Raw genomic sequence first — 22,139 nt, forward strand, 5'->3', positions numbered from 1 at the left:
TCAGAAATAGACTGACCTGTCTCTTGGTGCATTTGATAAAGTTTTGATTCAATGTGGAACTCCAAGCTTGAATCATTAGTACAATTATAGCGATCGGCCAAAAACTTCCAAGCAGCCTTAGCAGTCTCAAGATGAGGAAGAAGATTATAAATGGAGGGAATAGAGGTATTGATAAACCAAGACAAGATCTTACTCTGAATACTCTCCTATTCCTCTAGGCGATCTTCATAATCATCTGTTGTAACAGTAGTCGTGGAAGACTCTTCAGCAGCTGTGACTTTGGACTTAGGGTTTGGTACTGGCTTAGGAATTGAACCAGTCACATATCTCCACAGTTTACGACCCTTGAGAAAAACAATCATATTTTGAGACCATGCATGATAGCTAGTAGGACCATCCAACATAATGTTGATAGTATGTATGATGTCTCGTTCATTTTGTTGAGCCATAATGAAGAAAATGACCAAAAAATGAGATTTAGAGACCTTAAATGCAGAAACAGGGCCCAAAATCGGAATCTACGTGAAAAACTGAGTAAGACAGGTCCTGTTGAAAAATTTTGACTTTAGTCAAAGTCAACAGTCAACGGCTGATGCTGACATGGCTAAGTGACATCACCCTAGGGCTGACGTGGCAAGACGAGATACGGAGCAGGCGCATGGAGGCGCGTGACCGGCGCGTGGAAGCGCGTGGAGGCGCATGATCAAGCAGCAGAAACTTCAGCCGGCGCGTGAGGGCGCGTGAGAGGTGATTTCTAGCCGTTCTTGGTTGGGTTTTGCTCGGGACTGTCAGATCTGTCAATGTGTGCCTTTACTTTGGCGGTTTGATCAACAAACTGACGAAATCCGAGTGTTCTAGGGTTGTGGGCGTGACAGCGGTGACTCGCTTCTGACAGTGACTACTGGATGAAGGCGAGGGCAGCGGAAGAACGCCGGAGATGTCCACAGGAACCCAAAAATCAAAGGAAAGGCTCTGATACCATGTTAACAATATAAAGAGAGAGAGAGAATGACTGAATAGTTAGTATATTGATGTGTATAAAACAATGTACAAAAGAGAGCCTTATATAGGCTAGGTATGTGTGTAGTACAAGTAACATGAGTGCAGTACAAGTAACATGAGTGCAGTACAAGTAATATACTGAGCTAGGCCCAATGGGATAATCTAGCCTAATCTATACACTAACAAATTGTATACATATGAGATGTATATGTATTTCTGAGCCAACCCTTTTGTTTTGGACCTTTTGGTTCACAGATGAAACTAACATTCAAAAGCTTGACCACAATGTGTAGTAAATAACTAAATATCCCACAGAGAGAGAGTGTGTGTGTATGAGAGAGAAGTACAAGTTTTACTCCTGTTGAGTGTAATCATGCCATGAAGAAAGGTATCTTATTAAGGCTTATGGATTTTGTAATTTAGGGAAACCATCAAAATCATTGAGGTAATTACTTTGACACGGAATGCCAAAGGCAGGAAGGTTAATGATAAATGGAGCACTGATGAAGGCATAGATTGAATAAGCAAATTGCCTGACTCAATTCTTCAGCACATTCTAACATTCCTTCCCACAAGAGATGCTGTTGGAACAGGCATATTATCGAAGATATGGGAACGCCTATGGATGTCCATTATCAGTTTTGTGTTTTGTATACTGTGTGAGTTGATCTATAAGAGGGACTTCTTCTTGAATTTTGTGGAGAGAGTACTTATGCTCCGTGAGTCCATAGACAAAAGTATTTTGCTCTTGCATGTGATGTTCTATGTGATGCTTCTCATATCAATAGATGGATCTTGCATGCACTACAACACAATGTTCGAAAGTTATTTCTTGCCCTTTGTGGTCTCCTAGATGCATACACGTTTCCTCCTTATTTAGTTGTGATTCACTAGAAGACTCAACTCTAGAGATGAGCTGTTCGACTCAAAAGATGGGCTTTGTGCTCAAGCTTCCCCGTTCCCTATGTTTTTCAAGTCTCAAGAGCTTGTATCTTAAGTATGTTACCTTTGTAGGGGACTATTCAACAAAAAGCGCTTTTCAGGTTGCCCAGTCCTGGATGATGTGGATGCTGTTTGTATATCTGCTCCCATGCTTCGAAATTTGACCATATATGAAACAGAAAATCGAGGCAATTGTCAAAAAAATTTGTGGAACTGAGGGAGAACTACATGTAGTAAAGAATTTGCTGAAAGATGCTACAACATTGGAGAAAATGGTAATAATTTGTTCTCTTGTAAAATTCTTAGTGGGCTCAGGGAGGCAAAAGGAGGTTCATGAACGGTTACTAATGCTTCCCAGAGAATCAATAAGTTGTGCAGTTGAAATTTCACGAGTATTTCCTAGGTTTTTTCCGATCAAGACTGCCCATTCCTGGGCCTTTTATCCCAAATTCTCTTGGTACATGTAATGCTTTTGTCAGGTTTACCTTACTTCAAGCTTTGGCTTTACAGCTTTGATTATATCATAGGCCGGTGGTTTTTGTCGCTTTCTATTCTATAAATTCTTTGTTTTTTATTTTTTTGGTTGTTTAATGGATCTTCTGGCCTATTGACTGAATGGCTTCAGAAACTCTAAGATGAGCACATCAGTTTTTAATTCTTGCCTGTTGAGAGCTATGATGCATTTTCCTTTTCCACCAAATCTGCGGCCAAATTTCATGATTTGGTTTGGTGCTTTGAGCTCTAAACAGCTAGAATTTGGCTTTACCCCTTTCTTTTCTTGTTTGATGATCTACCGATCATCTATGAAAATTCTAATGTACTCTTAGTCACTTGAATAATTAGTTTTGGTTTTCACTTGTGGGAAAATCTTCTGTAGTTCTGCTCAAGAATGCAATTGTTTTGGAGAAGACTGTTAATTCTTCTTATCCCTTGAAACTAAAGTGCAAGGGAAGCATAACCCTATAATTCAATGGAATAGTACATTCTCGTTTCCTTATACTCTCCTCTTCTCTGTTTGCCTTCGTTGCACATACCATAGAGAAACAAAATGTGATTTATTAAACACTATGTTAATTTGGATGAAACACTCTCCTCTTCTTCTATCAAGTAAACAATGTGTTAAAAGTTGTGAGGGAAGTTTCCATTCCACCACATGAGAAAAGAAGAAGGCATGAAGAAAAAAAAAGTAGATGTGTAACAAATTAAATTAAACTTCAACCCACTTAATTAGATTGATATATGTTTTGAGGTCATGGGTTCAGTGTAGATTAGAGAAAACAGTGAGGGTTTAAGAGAGAAATTGTAGAGGTAGAGGTGGTATGGTGCCTGTAAGGTTGAATTTAATCAACCATCTAATTGGCTTTATTCCGTGACCAATTTGCTTGTAATTTAGCACTTAGTAACCCTGTATTTAGGTGGGAAAATTGTAAGGGTAGTGTGTGAGAAGTTGTGAAGAAAAGCTCAAGAGTGTGCAAGAAAAACAGAGTCTCGCGGGTGGCTCGCGACTGGCAAGCTGCAAAAGGCAGGCACGTGAGAGGCACACTGGGAAGCTGAAGGGTCGCGCCAGCTGTCACGCTACAGGACAAAAGTTTCAGTCTGGCCAGGCCATTACGTCGCGACTTGATTTCGCGACTTGGACAAGCCGCGAGATCAAGTCGCCAACTTGCCCTGTTTGGCAAAAACTGACGTTTTACATTCCCTTCTCACCCTACTATATATACACCCTTATACCCATCATATTGAGAAAGCTTCCAGAGAGAATTTTGTGAGAGAAAACCCTAGAGAAATACAAGATTGATTCATCCCCAATCTTCATCTAAAGAGACTCTACAAATTCCTCTACTCTCTTCCTCTCCATTGTCATACCCTTGAGAGGTCATTTACCAAACCCTTATCTCACCACACCCACGTCTGTGAGAAGGTCCATTTGGTGCTTTGGGAAGCAGTTTGGAAAGGAACCAATATACATTGGTTGATGCTATGGTCAAGTAGCGGAATCCGGGAAGCTAAAGAAGAAATAGGTTCGGCGTAACCTGTTGGAGCAAGAAGCTTGGAGGGCTTAGGTACTTGGGTAGATTAGGCTTGGAGGGTCTTCTGCTGTTCATGTATCCTAACTACATTCTTTAGTGGATTATTTGACCGCTTGGAGGGCGGCGAAGAGGTTTTACGCCGAGGACTTCGGTTTCCTCTTCGATAACACATCGTGTGTTGTCCGTGTGTTTGCATCTCTCTTTTCTTTTATCTTTGCCTTATATTTACTGCTGTGGATGTGTTTATATTTGGCTTAGATTGTTTATCAATTCTGTTATGAGCTTGTTATCATATTCCGCACATTAATTGTTTGATATAAAGCTTGAATTGGTATTTTTATTATTTGGGGTCTAAACGTTCAAGGGTGTTTCATACCCATTTTGAACTTTCAGTGCCGAACAAAGAGAGGCAAGCAAGGAGGCTTCACCATGGGTATGGGTTGGCGCGAGAGAGAGAGGGAGACTGAGGTTTAATTGGAGAGAGATCACGAGGAAGGGGAAGCTACTGCAATTGGTGGCAATGGTGATGAACATGTAGATGGATCAGCTTCTCTCTTGGATCTGCCATGGGTTTCTCGCATCTATTTCTCTTTCTCACTTTTTGTGTGTGTGCGCGCACGCATGTGTGTAGTTTGTGAATGTTTTTTGGATTTGTGTGAATATGAAAATTTAGTTTGGATTGATTGGCTCGAGAATGGTCATACCAAGAGGAAAATGTGTTCTTAAACCAAGGCTTTACAATTTTTACAAAATTTCTTTTAGATTATATTTCTCTTGTTTTATATATATAGAGCAAAAAATACATATTCATCTCCCGTTTTTAACAGGGGTGAGTTATGAGAGACTAACAAAGGTAATCTCCACTCAAGTGAGCAAAGTATCAAGTTTTGAACCGTATACATAACAATAAACATATGCATATACATGAAATAACACATTATATATAACAATAAATAGAAACCCTAGTGACTTAAATTTAATTATTTATATAAAAATTCATAAAGAAGAGCAATTTAATGAGTCTTGAAAGATTTTAATGTTGTTTTGTCAATTATTTTTTCTGTACCATATTTTTATCAATAAAAATAAAATTTTTATTATATAGTTTTACTATTACTTTAATATTATAAATTGAAAAATGTAAAATTTTCATGTTAATATACATCAATGTCTATATTTATTTTTCAAAAAATAAAAAGTTACATAACAACCAATACATGTTTGCATATATTAACTTTAAAAAAAAAATTATAAATCTAAGGAAAAGTCTTTATACTTTGATGAATTCCAAAACTACATAATAAATAATGCAATCTTTATCTTACATTAAAACCACTCAGGTTTGAGTTAACTATTGGCATTCCTTTAAAGCTAGATCTTGCAAAAAAAAAAAAAAAAAAAAAGAGTGATTTAATTATGGTTAGGATCTCAATGTCAAGGTATTTGGTTGAATAAATCTTAATATTCAGCAATGTTATTAACTATCATTAAACCCACAATAACAAATACACTGGGTGCTCTATTCAGAATTGCTTCTTTATACCAAGACAATGTTTTATAAGCAATTCACAACCTTGCTCACAAGATAAACGCACAATTATAACTAGTTACAAAAAAAAATAACTAAATGGTGAATAACTAAATGGTGATTTATAATGTTTCTTGTGCATGCCTCAAAACTATTACATACAAATACATGTTGGAAAGTATCATTTACTTTCCCCAAATTGAAGACAAAAATTAAGGAATTGATCGGTTAAAGTAAATTAAGGGATTAGAGCAATCAATTATACTGATATGAAATTCAAGATCAAATATTCATGTAACAAAATGATAGTCTTTATTTAATTCATCCTAAGCTTATGTCTTACAACATGCATCCAATTACTAATGAGTCATATTTCTAACCCTTTTGAAACATTTATGGGCAAAGATGTATGATACCTTTTTTTTCAGTGATTAAGTGAGGATTTAACTCTAAACATAAATTTTACTATAAAAACATAAATATAAACATATGCATTACATGAAAGAACACAGTTAATTTAATAATTGTTGATTTTTTAATACAATTGTATAGTTAAATTTAATTAGAAATCATATTAATTTTTCAACTAAGTGCATACTTACTTAAGTTTTGCCCATTCTCAAGAGTATAAAGCTCATGCTTTGTATGCTTCCTCAATCCTCACCCTACCTTTTGGGAGGTGGAATACATATTAATCCAAAACCATTATATCTACAAGCTAATTTCACTTCTGGGTTGTTGATCAATATAATTAAAACTATTTCATGTTGTAAACAAAGGTAAATTCATTCTTTTCCTTTAACTTTTACTTCCATTTCCAAATTAGTTAATAAAGTTTAATTTTGGTCCACTTTGTCCATCATTTTGGCAAAATGAATCAAACTAGTCTTTTGTCCAAATATGCTATGTAAACAGTGTGTTAAAGCTGCGATGGAAGTTTCCACTCCACCACATGAGAAAAAAAGAAGAAGGCATGAAAACAAAAGAAAAAAATGGTAGCTATGTAACAAATTAAATAAACTTCAACCAACTTAATTAGATTGATATATGTTTGGAATGTAATATAGGCTTATGGAATAATTTAAATTAAATCATTATTTTGACCTTGAAATTTGGAGAAATTTTCATTTTGGTCCCTTAAATTTTTAAAATTTAAATTTAATCCACCAAGTTTGATTTCATTTTCAAAATGGTTATTCAATCTATCTCCATAATTGATTTAATTGTCAAGTGCCAACAAAACAATGTCGTTTATTTTTATTCTCTCTCTCTCTCTCTCTCTCTCTCTCTCTCTATATATATATATATATATTGCTTATATATGTGATGGTTTCCAGGGGGGTATTATGTGACAAATTGCTTTTTTAGATGGTGTATATATATTTGTGAGAATGCTATAGGCGATGACAACAACAATTTGAATGTTTCCTTACAATTGCTCATATATGACAAATGATAATTGGAAGCCAGGAAGGACATCACTTTTAAACAACACTCTTGGTTAGTCAATATACTACACATTCCACTCACATAAAGGTGACATCCCTATGGGTCTCTCATGGCAATAATTATCTCAAGCATATATACATTAGGGTAAATTTCATTAACTACTCCTGATGTAATACCCCAATTTTGATTTTATGATTATCACTGTACCTTGTCAATTTTAATATAGAGTTGAGGTATTGTATGTGTGTGCATAGTAAGATGGAAGTAGACAATTTTGTGGTGCTACAAATAGGTGAGAAAATTAAAGTTTAGTGCACACAATTTAGTGAGGCAATTAAAATAAATAAAAAGAAAAGAGAAAGATGTTCTATGGGCCTCTTGGAGACTAAAGAGATAAGCCTAAGTGGATTTAAACTCCAGCCCACTACCCCACCAAGCTCACATTTCTGATGTGTTAAAATATAAGTTGGAGGAAAAGATAATTAGGGTTTGGGTTAAGAAGGGTTTCATCACTAAGGAGGCTAGGGTTTCATCACTAAGGAGGCTAGAAGGTGTATTTTTCCTTGGAGTTAATTGAAGAGGCAACTGATTGTTCAGGTATGATTTTTCGTTCATTAGAATCAAAGAATCAAAGGTTTAGAATTATCATGGATTGCAACCTTAATTTATGTATAGGACTTTCACGTTTTCATTAGGGTTAATATGTATTAAACCCCAAGTGGCGCACTGTCTAGTACAAACTGTGAATTGAGAAAGGTTATGTATATGGCTTCACATCTCCTTTTGGTTATATGTATATTAAATCGTAGGTAGCCTCTGTGAGTATTTTAGAACAAAGCTACGGATTACGAAACTCATTTCATTTTTATAGCCTTACGTCTTCATGGGTTTATATATATATATATACTAAATTCTAGAATTAGCCACCATGTATACCCATGAACAAGTCACGGATCAAATCTTCAGTCACGAGGCTTTCACCTTTCAATTGTGGTTATATATATATATATATATATATATATATATATATTAGGATGGCTATAAAAAAAAAAAAAAAAAAAAAGAGAAAACGCGAGAACAGAAACGTGCCGCAGCTTAACGCTGTATCCAAACCCAGTCCTTGTTTTACCGAAAAAAAAAAAAGATAACATCGGTCCTAAAATGTACCGTACCATTAGTAGGACCCTTTTAAGACGACACTTTAGGCAAGTCGCCACAATAAGTTTCAGAGCCTTTTTTATTCTTTATACGAGCCTGACCAACTTCGCAACAGAGAAATCTCGGAATAAACCCTGGAGCAACCTCATCACCATTTTATGTAGACTACAAAACTAGAGGTTCTTATTCAGGTAATCTCGGCCATTCCTCACTGCTTTTTTAATATTAATATATGTTTTATGTGTTTCTTATTATTGTTATGCGTTTGCTGTAGAAAATCTATAATGGGTTTTGTCACTGATTTTGAGTTTAGATTTGATATTTTGTCTTGGAAAATTTTGCTTACTTTCAAAAATATTTCTGGGTGTTTGTCATTACTGTCAATCAATATGTTTGGGCTGCTGAGAGAGAGCAAACAAACACAAGAGCAAGGACTCAATTTGAAAAGGCCCTCGTAAATCAATTTGGAAAGACCCTCGTAAATCAAAAAGAAAATGATCCAAACCTAAACAATACATTTTTAGAGAGTGGGTTCAAGAATTAAGTCTTAACAAATGGACAACGCCCAAAACAGGATTCACACCCGTTGAAGGCCGGCGCGCCAAAGTTAATGCTCAAGGTCTCTCCTCGGCACCAATCCGAGGATCTTGACAGAAGTCCCTTCCTTTCCTCTTTTTTTCTCCCTCTTAACTGTTCTGTTGGTTCCTATTATATAGTCCTCTTCTCACCATCTCTTTCTTCCACCTGTTCCACGCGCTTCCTTAATAACCATCCGTCCCATCAGTTGCATTATCAGTACTCATGTGATTTGCAGTGGCCAAGGTTGCCCTATCCAGGAGTCACATCTCCATTAGTGCGGTCAGAGGGTTAGGTGAGCGCATTTATTGTGGAGGTGACAACCTGTCCTGGGCTTGTTCCCCCACTTGGTGTTGGCCTCGATCCACCGAGGACAGGGTCATCCTCAGCGGGGGTCCTTACAGCTCAGGCCGTTATACAACGTCCTCGGGCGATTCTCTATCCTCAGCATGGGCCTTGGACCGGATGTAAAATGGGCCGAGGCTACCAGACTTTCAGGCCCCACAACAAGTAAAAGAGAATTTGAGGCTTTGGAATTTTATATATTTGTGTAAGCAAAGTAATATGGAAGGAAAATGTTCAAGTTAGAATTTTGATCAAATGGATCCACTCATTTTGATTGATTAAATTGAGTACATATGAGATGTATATGTATTTCTGAGCCAACCCTTTTGTTTTGGACCTTTTGGGTCACAGCTGAAACTTACATTCAAAAGCTTAACTGCAATGTGTAATAAATATCCCAGAGAGAGAGTGAGAGAGGAGTACAAGTTTTACTCCTGCTGAGTGTATTCATGCCATGAAGAAAGGTATCTTATTAAGGCTTATGGATTTTGTAATTCAGGGAAACCATCAAAATCATGGAGGCAATTACTCGGACATGGAATGCCAAAGGCAGGAAGGTTAGTGACAAATGGAGCACTAATGAAGGCATAGATAGAATAAGCAAATTACCTGACTCAATTCTTCAGCACATTCTAACATTCCTTCCCACAAGAGATGCTGTTGGAACAAGCATATTATCGAAGAGGTGGGAACACCTATGGATGTCCATTACCAGTTTTGTGTTTTGTATGCCATGTGAGTTGATCTATAAGAGGGACCTCTTCATGAATTTTGTGGAAAGAGTACTAATGCTCCGTGACTCCTCAGACATCAAGTATTTTGCACTTGCATGTGATGTTCTGTGCGATGCTTCTCGCATCAATACATGGATATTGTATGCACTACAACACAATGTTCGAAAGTTATTTCTTGCCCTTTGTGGACTCCGAGATGCATACACGTTTCCTCCTTGTTTATTTAATTGTGATTCACTAGAAGACTTAACTCTAGAGATGAGCCGTTCGACTAAAAAGATGGGCCGTGTGCTCAAGCTTCCTCGTTCTGTATGCTTTTCAAGTCTCAAGAGCTTGTATCTTAAGTATGTTACCTTTGAAGGGGACTATTCAACAAAACGGCTCTTTTCAGGTTGCCCAGTCCTGGAGAATCTGACTTTAGCTCTTTGCAAGTGGGGGAATGTGGAAGCTGTCTGTATATCTGCTCCCATGCTTCGAAACTTGACCATTTATGAAACAGAAAATCGAGACAATTGTCAAAAATTGATTTTTGGAACGAGTCTTCAAAGCTTCGTTTACATTGGTGGACTCTTAAGTGATTATTGTTTTTATGATTCAACCTCACTAATTAAGGCATATTTTGATGTGGGATGTGGAAGCTTCATTACTGAAAGGGCCACAAGACACAGAGGAGATGCTTATAGGGCAAATAAGCTTCTTAGAGGACTTTCTCATGTGAAAAACCTAGCATTAACTCCTTACACTCTTAAGGTACAACTCCATTTCTTGTTAAATGGATAAAATTTTCATAATTTGTTTTCATCGGCATATCCTCCAAAGGGTTTATTTGAGGCTTTCTAGTTCTGACGAGTATGATGCTGTTCCTTAGGTTCTCACATATGCAGAAGAATTCATTGCATGTTTGCCTGTGTTTCCAAATTTGATCCATCTTGAATTTCATGCGGAGCCAATGGATTTTGCTTGTGGGACACTGTTGAGATTACTCCAAAACTTGCCTTGTCTTAGTTCTCTTGCTTTTGCAGAGGTAACTTTTTATAACCTCAACTTTTGCTTTACCATTGCTGTCTGTATTTACTATTGCATTGGTAACTTGTATTTACTACCATTGCTACTATGGACTTATGGGTAAAGCATGTGTTCTATGATGACAATGTAGGGAATCTGCCTTTCCACTTATTGTGAAAAAACTGATTGGAGAGTGGCTCCAGTTCCTCCTTGTTTCACTACAAGACTCAAGACCATCAAAATATGTAATTTTTGTGGAACTGAAGGAGAACTACATGTAGTAAAGAATTTGCTGAAAGATGCTACAACATTGGAGAAAATGGTAATATCTTGTTCTCTTGTAAAGTTCTCAGTGGGCTCAGGGAGGCAACAGGAGGTTCGTGAACAGTTACTAATGCTTCCCAGAGGATCAATAAGTTGTGTAATTGAAATTTCATGAGTATTTCCTAGGTTTGTTCCGATCAAGACTGTCCATTCCTGGGCCTTTTATCCCAAATTCTCTTGGTACATGTAATGCTTTTGTCAGGTTTACATTACTTCAAGCTTTGGCTTTACACCTCTGATTATATCATAGGCCGGTGGTTTTTCTCGCTCTCTATTCTATAAATTCTTCATTTTTTTTTTGGTTGTTTAGAGGGTCTTCTGGCTATTGACTGAATAGCTTTAGAAACTCTAAGCTGAGCACATCAGTTTTTAATTCTTGCCTCCTGAGAGGTATGATGCAGTTTCCTTCTCCTCCAAATCTGCTGCTAAATTTCTTGATTTGGTTTGGTGCTTTAAGCTCTAAACAGCTAGAATTTGGCTCTAGCCCTTTCTTTCCTTGTTTGATGATCTACCAATCATCTATGAAAATTCTAATGTTCTCTTAGTCACTTGAATTCTGAGTTTTGGTTTTCGCTTGTGGGAAAATCTTCTCTAGTTCTGCTAAAGAATGCGACAGTTTTGGAGAAGACTGTTAATTATTCTTATCCCTTGAAACTAAAATGCAAGGGAAGCATAACCCTATGTTTGGATGGAATAGTACATTCTCGTTTCCTTATACTCTCCATTTGCCTTCGTTCCACATACCATAGAGAAACAAAATGTGATTTATTAAACACAATGTTCGGATGAAATTGTGCAATTGATTTTCCTTGAGCCCTTGGGTTGCCAACCACAGTTGGTCATTTCTCAGTGTTCATTTCCAACATTTCTCAGAACAGATTATGGCAGGACATCTATAGTCTTATGTTTTGATTTTGCACTTCTAACTTCAATTAAAGACCAAAGTTATAGAAATTGTACCTTAGGTTCCTCAATTAAATTCTTTTATGTGATTCTATTATCAATGTAGCACAAAAGATGTTACCTTCCCTCAAGGACAGTTATATTCAATTGTTGTTCATTGGTCAATACAGTCATATAGTTGAATATAATTGGAAATCATATTAATTATTCAACTAATTGCAGACTTACTTAAATTTTGTCCATTCTCGAAAGTGTAAAGCTCATGCTTTGGATGCATCCTCAATCCTCATTCCGCCTTTTGGAAGGTAGAATAATATTCTCAAACCATTATAGCTACAAGCTAATTTCACTTTTGGATTGTTGCTCGCTGTAATCAAATCCATTTTGTGGTGTAAACAAGGGTAAAATTCATTCTTGTCCTTTAACTTCTACTTCCATTACCAAATTAGTTCATAAAGTTTAATTTTGGTCCACTTAGTCTATCATTTTGGCAAAATGAATCAAACTGGTTCTTCTTTCCAAATATGTTAAGTAAACAATGTGTTAAAAGTTGTGATGGAAGTTTCCACTCCACCACTAAGAAAATTTAAAGAAGAGCAATTTTAATGAGTCTTGAAAGATTTTAATGTTTTTTTGTCAATTATTTTTTCTGTACCATATTTTTATCAAAAAATAAAATTTTTATTATATAGTTTTACTATTACTTTAATATTATAAATTGAAAAATGTAAAATTTTCATGTTAATATACATACAATGTCTATATTTATTTTTCAAAAAATAAAAAGTTACATAACAACCAATACATGTTTGCATATATTAACTTTAAAAAAAAAATTTATAAATCTAAGGAAAAGTCTTTATACTTTGATGAATTCCAAAACTACATAATAAATAATGCAATCTTTATCTTATATTAAAACCACTCAGGTTTGAGTTAACTATTGGCATTCCTTTAAAGCTAGATCTTGAAAAAAAAAGAGTGATTTAATTATGGTTAAGATCTCAATGTCAAGGTATTTGGTTGAGTAAATCTTAATATTCAGCAATGGTATTAACTACAAATACACTGGGTGCTCTATTCAGAATTGCTTCTTTAAACCAAGACAATGTTTTAAAAGCAATTCACAACCTTGCTCACAAGATAAACGCACAATTATAACTAGTTACAAAAAATAAATAAATAAATAGTGAATAACTAAATGGTGATTTATAATGTATCTTGTGCATGCCTCAAAACTATTACATACAAATACATGTTGGAAAGTATGATTTACTTTCCCCAAATTGAATACAAAAATTAAGGAATTGATCGGTTAAAGTAAATTAAGGGATTAGAGCAATTAATTATACTGATATGAAATTCAAGATCAAATATTCATGTAACAAAATGATAGTCTTTATTTAATTCATCCTAAGCTTATGTCTTACAACATGCATCCAATTACTAATGAGTCATATTTCTAACCCTTTTGAAACATTTATGGGCAAAGATGTATGAGACTTTTTTGTTCAGTGATTAAGTGAGGATTTAACTCTAAACATAAAATTTTACTATAAAAACATAAATATAAACATATGCATTACATGAAAGAACACAGTTAATTTAATAATTGTTGATTTTTCAATACAATCATATAGTTAAATTTAATTAGAAATCATATTAACTTTTCAACTAAGTGCATACTTACTTAAGTTTTGCCCATTCTCAAAAGTATAAAGCTCATGCTTTGTATGCTTCCTCAATCCTCACCCTACCTTTTGGGAGGTGGAATACATATTCCAAAACCATTATATCTACAAGCTAATTTCACTTCTGGGTTGTTGATCAATATAATTAAAACCATTTCATGTTGTAAACAAAGGTAAATTCATTCTTTTCCTTTAACTTTTACTTCCATTTCCAAATTAGTTAATAAAGTTTAATTTTGGTCCACTTTGTCCATCATTTTGGCAAAATGAATCAAACTAGTCTTTTGTCCAAATATGCTATGTAAACAGTGTGTTAAAGCTGCGATGGAAGTTTCCACTCCACCACATGAGAAAAGAAGAAGGCATGAAAACAAAAGAAAAAAATGGTAGCTATGTAACAAATTAAATAAACTTCAACCAACTTAATTAGATTGATATATGTTTGGAATGTAATATAGGCTTATGGAATAATTTAAATTAAATCATTATTTTGACCTTGAAATTTGGAGAAATTTTCATTTTGGTCCCTTAAATTTTTAAAATTTAAGTTTAATCCACCAAGTTTGATTTCGTTTTCGAAATGGTTATTCAATCTATCTCCATAATTGATTTAATGGTCAAGTGCCAACAAAACAATGTCTTTTATTTTTATTCTCTCTCTCTCTCTCTCTCTCTCTCTCTCTCTCTCTCTATATATATATATATTGCTTATATATGTGATGGTTTCCAGGGGGGTATTATGTGACAAATTGCTTTTTTAGATGGTGTATATATATTTGTGAGAATGCTATAGGCGATGACAATAACAATTTGAATGTTTCCTTACAACTGCTCATATATGACAAATGATAATTGGAAGCCTGGAAGGACATCACTTTTAAACAACACTCTTGGTTAGTCAATATATTACACATTCCACTCACATAAAGGTGACATCCCTACGGGTCTCTCATGGCAATAATTATCTCAAGCATATGTACATTAGGGTAAATTTCATTAAATACTCCTGAGGTTTAGGCTAATGCTAACCAGATTTAAAACATTTCAAAATTGATCATTTCAGTCCCTAAGTCTAAACGGACTATAATGCTGTTAACTCACCTCTCATCCCTCTCTTTGACTCTCTCTCTCTTCTCTTTCTCTATCTCGAATTATATATATACACACACGCAGAACAAGAACTTTCTTAGAAAACAAACAGGGAAAAAATTGCCCAACAAAAAAAACTCAATGAAGAGGAAAACACAACAAATCAAGTTTGTTTGAAGATTTAAACCCAAATCACTGAACATGCAATCAAAAACTATGACAAAAAATTAGCCTCTCAATTGAAAATTTTAATCCAAAACCAAACCCAAACCCAATCAATCAAAACATCCACTTAACCAAACCCACAAGTTTGTAGACCTTAGAAAGAAAAAAGAAGTTGCTCTGATCTATGTGACTTTGTGGATAAGGTATTTGGTATCAAATGATACAATGTCAACGGTATCAAAATCCAATAAGTGTGAAATATGTCAACAAAAAATAACTACCCAACTAACAAATAAAAAACATGTATTAGTGGGTAGTTATTTTTACACACGTATCTCTCATTTATTAGGTTTTGATACAGATGACATGGTATCATTTGATACAAAAACTTTTTGGGTTTTGTGACCATCCACCACCAACCACCCTTACAGCAAACCCACCACTGCTGATCGAAACCTAACCACCCCTAACGCACACCACGAAAGAGAAAACACAAACCATCCAACACCAATCTACACCATGAACCATCACTAACCCATACCACGGCACCACTACAAGACCATGAGAGAGAGAAGGTAAGGTCTCCAACACCGATCCACACCAAAACTCACAAACCACCACTTACCCACACCACGGCACCACCGCAAAGACCACGAGAAAAAGAAGAGAGGGACGAGAAAGTAGAAAGGCCTGAGAGAGAGAGAGAGAGAGTAAAAATAAATAAGGTGTTACAAATCATTTAAGTTTAAGGACTGTAATGGTCAATTTCGAAATGTCTTGGATCTAGTTGGTATTAGCCCAAATCTTAGGGGTAGTTAGCCCAAAATCTTAGGGGTTTAGCCCAAAATTAGCTTTAAAAATACTAGCGCGTGCTTAAGAGACTCTTTTATTTTTTTTTGAGAAAAAGTTAATAATTTGCATTCATTATAATTTGGGATAACTAATATTTCCAATTACAAAATAATTAGAGGTGTGATGAAACTCTGAGGCTAGTATGACTTTGTGTTGATAGATTTTTGAATTCAAAATCTAATATTTATCAATGATAAAATTTATGAAATCAAAAGCTCAAGATATAAATAAGCACCATCGTGTAAGGTGTTTTTTTTTTTTGTGTAGAAAACTATACTTAAATATATATATATATATATATTGAGATAAAAGATAGAATAAAAAATATATTTAAAAGCACTTATCTTTTTCTTTTCTTTTTTGGAGTCACTATCCTTTGGTTTAATGGTATTTGAAAAACAAAAATACAAAATACAAAAATACCTTTTTTGATTTGATTTACTTTATTACTATCCAAATCCTTAGAATTATAGATATAAGAAAGAAAGAAAAATAATAATAATCTCTCTTTCTATTCTTTTTTTTTTCCTGATTGGTTGGATGAAATTTAAATTACAACATTTTATCCAACTATAAAGGGCTAAGATAGCCTTCTTTTCATGTTCCTGACTTGAGATACAATCATACACATACACACACAAAAAGTTAATAAAACAAAACATTAAAGTTATTTTTTATATGTTTATCTTAAGTGCAAGATAATGGGTAACAAAATGAAACTCACTCTCAATCATCACTCTCCAATAAATAGTTATCCAATTCTTTATGTGGTTTTCCTCATTTTTCCTTGAGATCTGTAATTGTTTCATGTTTGACTCTTCACACATTTTTACCAAATTCTAATAGGTCCAGCCATAGGCTCTCCAAGAACCATAATATCTTCAAGTGCAACCATTCCTAACACCCCAAGTACTAAGACCGAAAACAATTGTATAGTTCATGGGCAGAAATATTCATCTATCCTGATTACCTGAGATTAAGTAAAATAATTAAATAAAAAAAAATGGTTAGAGAATCACATCAATCAAGTAATCAAGTTGCAATACATCAGTAATTAACCGGGATTATTTATCCAAAAAAACAATTGTCGTTAGAAACATAAATACCCAAAAAAAAAAAAAAAAAAAAATGAAATTGGAGAAATAAGTAGAGTATCCCTCTTACCTAGTAGTGAAATTCCGTAGACCACAAAAACAGATTTAAGAGTGTAAAGCAAAGTCAGGTTAATCAGAATATGGAGTGAAATCGCTGCTTAGTGGATAAGATTTGAGTTTAGGTAACTGCTTGGGAATGTATTTGGATTTTGAAGTGCGATGAGGCTTTTCTTTTTTGGTTAGTGATCCTATTTTGTAGAGTTTTTTTTATTCCATATATATATATATATAATTTTTATTTTGAAAATCTAATTTATCTATATTATTATTAACTATTATTTAAGGACTTCTCCTGTTTGGATTCATCTTTTTTTTTAATTCAAAAATGGCCCTACACATCTATGTTTAAGTAGAGACAAAACTAAAGGACAATCCGGTAAAAATGCAACTCTAACTCCCACTCAAACATTGCCTAAAAAATAGGATCACTCTCTCCTATTAATTTCAAATTGATTTATTCACTTATAAATTAAATTTTCAAAATAAAAATATATATATCTACCTATTATAGGGGCTCCTTTTGATTCTCTTTTTATTCAAATTTACACCATTTGTTAAGAGAACAACTAAGCATCCTGTAAAATCACTCTAATCTTCTAAACATTGCCATTCTATTAATTCAAATGTATACTTATAAATTAAATTTCAAAATAAAATTATATATATAAAATAAAAACAAAACTGTTTTTTTCTTACAAAATAGGACCATAACAAAAAAAAAAAAACTCATCGCACGCGCGAAACGTGTGTGATGAGGCTAGTCTACACTATTATTTAAGGGGCTTCCCCTGTTTGGATTCCTCATATTATTTAATTATCATACTTTAGGAGCTTCTCCTGTTGGATTCATCTTTTTTTTAATTCAAAAATGGCCTCTACACATCTATGTTTAAGTAGAGACAAAACTAAAGGACAATCCCGGTAAAAATGCAACTCTAACTCCCCTCAAACATTGCCTAAAAAATAGGATCCATTCTCCATTAATTTTCAAATTGATTTATTCACTCCACTAAAACTATTGTCTAAAAAGGACCACTTTCCTATTAATTTTTAAATTAATTTATTCACTTATAAATTAAATTTTTAAAATAGAAGTTATATATATAAAATAAAATAAAAAACACAGTTTTTTTTTACAAAATAAGACCACTAACCAAAAAAAAATACTCATCATAGTGCGTGTGATGAGGCTAATAAATGGATAAACCAATTTAAAAATTAATTCCTATATTTTAGGTAATGTTATAATGAGAGTTAAAATTATATTTTTATCATCCTTTAGTTTTATTCCTTCTTAAACGTGGAGCGGTAAAAACTTTTTTGAACTAAAAAAAATGAATCTTAAGGGGAGAAACCGTCAAAATCCCACACTTCACTTCCTTGTGAAAAATATGGGTGTCACAGCCTCATAGGTTGTGTTTGAGATTCGTACACTGGTTATAGCGGGTATCAAACTGTGCCTAATAAAAAAGAAACCCCAACCCACCTGGACTGGACCTGAATAAAAGAGTCTGGAAGTCAAAGCCTCCACTATGGAGATCGTCCGGCGACGCCGTGCAATCGGGTTGGTTTTTGCTTTCTCTCTTCTTTAAAGTTTCTCAAATGGTACCCAGTAGCTTTGCCTTAGTTATGAAATTAGTGGATGTATGTGTGTGTGTGTGTGTGTTTTTTTTTTAAGCTTTGTTTCTGCATTTCTATATAGCCAGCCCTTCAAAGCTCTAACCTTCTGTTAAATTTTTATATATTTCTATGCTCCTTATGTTTCTCATTTCTTGTTATGTGCTCCTGATTGGTGAATTTCTACAGCCCTTTGTTCATAGAAATGATGGTGATTGTAATGTTTGCATAGTGTGAAGGGTTGATTTGGGTTTGGGGGGAGAAAATAATAATAATAAAAGAAAAGAAGAAAAGAAGAAGGAAAATGTATGTTTGAATTCAATGTGCCACATGGGTTCTGAATTTTAAATTTATAGGAGCTTTGAAATGTTGAAATTTTTGTGAAAAACCGGTGCAAAATGTTTAAAGTGTGAAATGTTGGTTAGTTTGTTCTTTGTCTTTGGTCAAATAGGTCAGATTGTTGCTGTTAATATGAAAAAATTGCTTAGATGAGAGTTGCGGGCAAAATTATAAATACTGTACCCACTGCGGTTTCAGTTTGATTACGGGAACAAAGTTTTTTGATACTGGTTATTATTTGGTATAGCGTTTTGGGGTTACTGTTATACACACATTTGAAACCACAAAATAACTTCATCTAACTCATCATTAAGTTTAAGAATATATCCATATTATTGGCCGGTGTGGTCGATACATTACATTATTTAAACCTTTGGTTAAGGGTTTCAAGAAATCTTAAATAGATAGCTACATTTGGGTTTGGCTATTTTATTTAAAATTGTATGACAATCATAACTGCATAAGTTCTATTTACTAAAGAAGTTCTTTGTTTACTTCACAACCAATCCATAAATGAAGGAGTATAACCAATTAACCAAAATGTCTGTTTATATATTGTTTGCTCTAAGTTCTATATTTCTCATAATTATCTTAATCAAGTTCTTTTCTATGCCACTACCATATTTGACAATGTATTTTGTAATTTAGGGAAACCATGAATGTAAGTCCTTTAGCACGCAAAGCCAAAAACCAGAAGCTAAATGATGAACAGAACACGGATAGAATAAGCAATCTACCTGATGCAATTCTTCAGCGCATTCTAACCTTACTTGAAACAAAAGATGCTGTTAAAACAAGTACATTATCAAAAAGATGGCAGTACCTATGGATGTCCATTACTGATCTTGTGTTTATGGAGGATGGGCCAGACAAGAGGAAGAAGAGGGTGCAATTCATGAATTTTGTGGAAAGGGTACTTGTGCTTCGTGAGTCCTCAGATTTGACTCTATTCGTGCTTTCATGTGATGTGCTAAATGATGCCTCTCGCATTAATGCATGGATTTCGGCTGCAGTAATGCACAAAGTTCAAGTGTTATCTATTGGCCTCGGTATTGATGAAGATTCAAGGTGTAATTCTGAAGAACCAATCATGCTGCCTCATTGCCTATTTACTTCTGAATCACTGACATATTTATCACTGACATATTTCAATCTGGAGTCGTATGTTCTTCTCAAGATTCCTTCTTCCATCTGGTTTTCAAGTCTTAAGACTTTGAAAATAAGGTTTGCTGTATTTCCGGATGACCGCTCAATGCAACGGCTTTTATCTGGTGTCCCAGTCCTGGAGGATTTAACTTTAGATGCATGCTGTTGGTGGAATGTCAGATCTGTTTGTATTTCTGCTCCCATGCTTAAAACCTTAGCCATATATGAAACTGTAGACGGTCTGGATCAGGATGATTGTCAATTCTTGATTTTTGGAATGAATCTCAAATACTTTTACTATGGAGGTAAATTGAAAAATGAATATTTATTCTATAAAACTTCATCTCTAATGAAAGCAGTTATTTATTTGGGTGGAAAAGACTCTATAGAAAAGGACAAAAGACAGAGAGAAGTTTCTTACCGGGTGCATAAACTTCTCAGAGGGCTCTCTTTAGTAAAAAAACTCGCTATCACTCCTTACGTTATTGAGGTATGTTTTCACTTGCCATTTGAATGAGTGAGTTTCTTTATTTTTGCAGTTGTTGCCTTTCATTATTTTTCTTACCAAAGGTGTATGTTTCTGTTCATAGGGTCTCAGCTATGCAGAGGAATTGTTAGCTCATCTGCCTGTGTTTTGTAATTTGACCTGTCTTAAATTTATTGGGGAGCCAATGAATTTTGCTTCTGGAGAACTGGGGAACATAATTCAGAAGCTTCCTTGTCTGAATTCTCTTATATTTAACGTGGTAATGTTGTTAAAACTAACTATTCCTTTAGGAAGCATCAGTAAATTTTTACTACAACACATTGTCTAAACCCTGTATTCATTGATGACCATGCAGGGGATCTTCCTGTCTCCATATTGTGAAGAAGGTGAATGGAAGTTGGATCCTGTTGCTCCTTGTTTCTCAACACACCTCAAGTCCATCACAATTAGGGAGTTTGGTGGAACTAAGGGAGAGTTACATGTGGTGAACTTTTTGCTTGAAAGTGCCCTAATTTTGGAGAGGTTGGTTATATCTTGTTCACTTGATAAGTTCTCTGGAGGTGTAGGGCGGCAGAAGGAGGTTCATGATCTGCTAATGCTATCTAGACGATCAAGGACTTGTGCAATTGAATTTTCATGAGCCTTTCTTGAAATTCCAACCACAGTTTGGTCATTTCTGAGTGCTTGTCTCCAACATTATCCAGAACATGTAAGAATTATGGCAGGACATCTTTTGCTTCATGTTTTGACTTCTGTCATCTAGTTTCAATCATAGCTCTAGAGTTGTTTGTTTTCAACTATTTTTCTGCGTTTCCTTTGGCAATTTGACTCTAGTTGATGAATTAGGTTTGATACAAATTATTTAAGCTGTAAAGTTTATGCTTTGAAAGCTCCCTTAACCTCAACCTCCCTTTTAGTATGTAGTATGCAGATTCCTGACCTGTTACATCTAGGAGATAATTTCACACTGGTAGATTCCCAACTAAATTCAAGCACCTCACAAGATTTAACCATGTGGTTGAATAATTGAAAAACTAATGAATGGCAATTGTTTCAAAGTTTTGCACTTGAGCATTGGGTTGTTGACTGCTGTAATCTAAATCTTTTTGTAAATATTGGTTGGTTTTCACCTGGGGAGATCTTTTAGCAAAACTGACTTGTCGGAGGCTAATATAGGATAGTGACATGCTACTTTTTCAATTGAGAATGAAGTCCACAAGAGAGAAGAAGATGAAAAAATGGTCTTACTGAGTTTTGTTAGATGACCTGATACACAGTTTTGGCAGGTGGGGTCATGTCATATATCCGTGGTTTACTCCCATAGGATGGGTTAAAGGTCTTGCCTTGATAAAGTTCCACATCATAAAAAAAAAAAAGTAAAAAAAATGAAAAAAAAATATATATATATATATATATTTGATAGGTACATTCTAAAATATGTATATTATATTGTATATGTATTTAAAAATATTATTATGTTGTATGTGACACGCATTAAAAAATTTGCTTAGATTCCATTTCCTCCTCCCCAAAAAAAGTTATTCTCTTTTGTATTTGTTTTTGTGATAATAAAAAATTATGTTCATATAATTTTTAATTTTAA

At 34.4% G+C, this 22,139-nt stretch overlaps 2 protein-coding genes across 2 annotated transcripts; both read left to right on the plus strand.

Annotated features, from left to right (window-relative positions):
- The first annotated feature begins 8,147 nt into the window (after positions 1-8,147).
- LOC112010876 (F-box/LRR-repeat protein At3g26922) lies at positions 8,148-11,365 on the plus strand. Its single transcript, XM_024043248.2, has 4 exons — positions 8,148-8,300; positions 9,530-10,514; positions 10,633-10,788; positions 10,921-11,365. The coding sequence occupies exons 2-4, from the start codon at positions 9,546-9,548 to the stop codon at positions 11,206-11,208; spliced, it is 1,413 nt and encodes a 470-aa protein (XP_023899016.1). The 5' UTR covers positions 8,148-8,300; positions 9,530-9,545; the 3' UTR covers positions 11,209-11,365.
- Positions 11,366-18,298: 6,933 nt separating this feature from the next.
- LOC112010869 (F-box/FBD/LRR-repeat protein At5g56420) lies at positions 18,299-21,441 on the plus strand. Its single transcript, XM_024043245.2, has 4 exons — positions 18,299-18,511; positions 19,552-20,539; positions 20,640-20,795; positions 20,892-21,441. Exons 1-4 carry the CDS (start codon positions 18,480-18,482, stop codon positions 21,174-21,176), a joined length of 1,461 nt encoding a protein of 486 aa, XP_023899013.2. The 5' UTR covers positions 18,299-18,479; the 3' UTR covers positions 21,177-21,441.
- The last annotated feature ends 698 nt before the right edge of the window (positions 21,442-22,139 follow it).

Source organism: Quercus suber, unplaced genomic scaffold (genome assembly GCF_002906115.3).
Source record: "Quercus suber isolate HL8 unplaced genomic scaffold, Cork oak 2.0 scaffold_24, whole genome shotgun sequence".
Classification (NCBI taxonomy): domain Eukaryota; kingdom Viridiplantae; phylum Streptophyta; class Magnoliopsida; order Fagales; family Fagaceae; genus Quercus; species Quercus suber.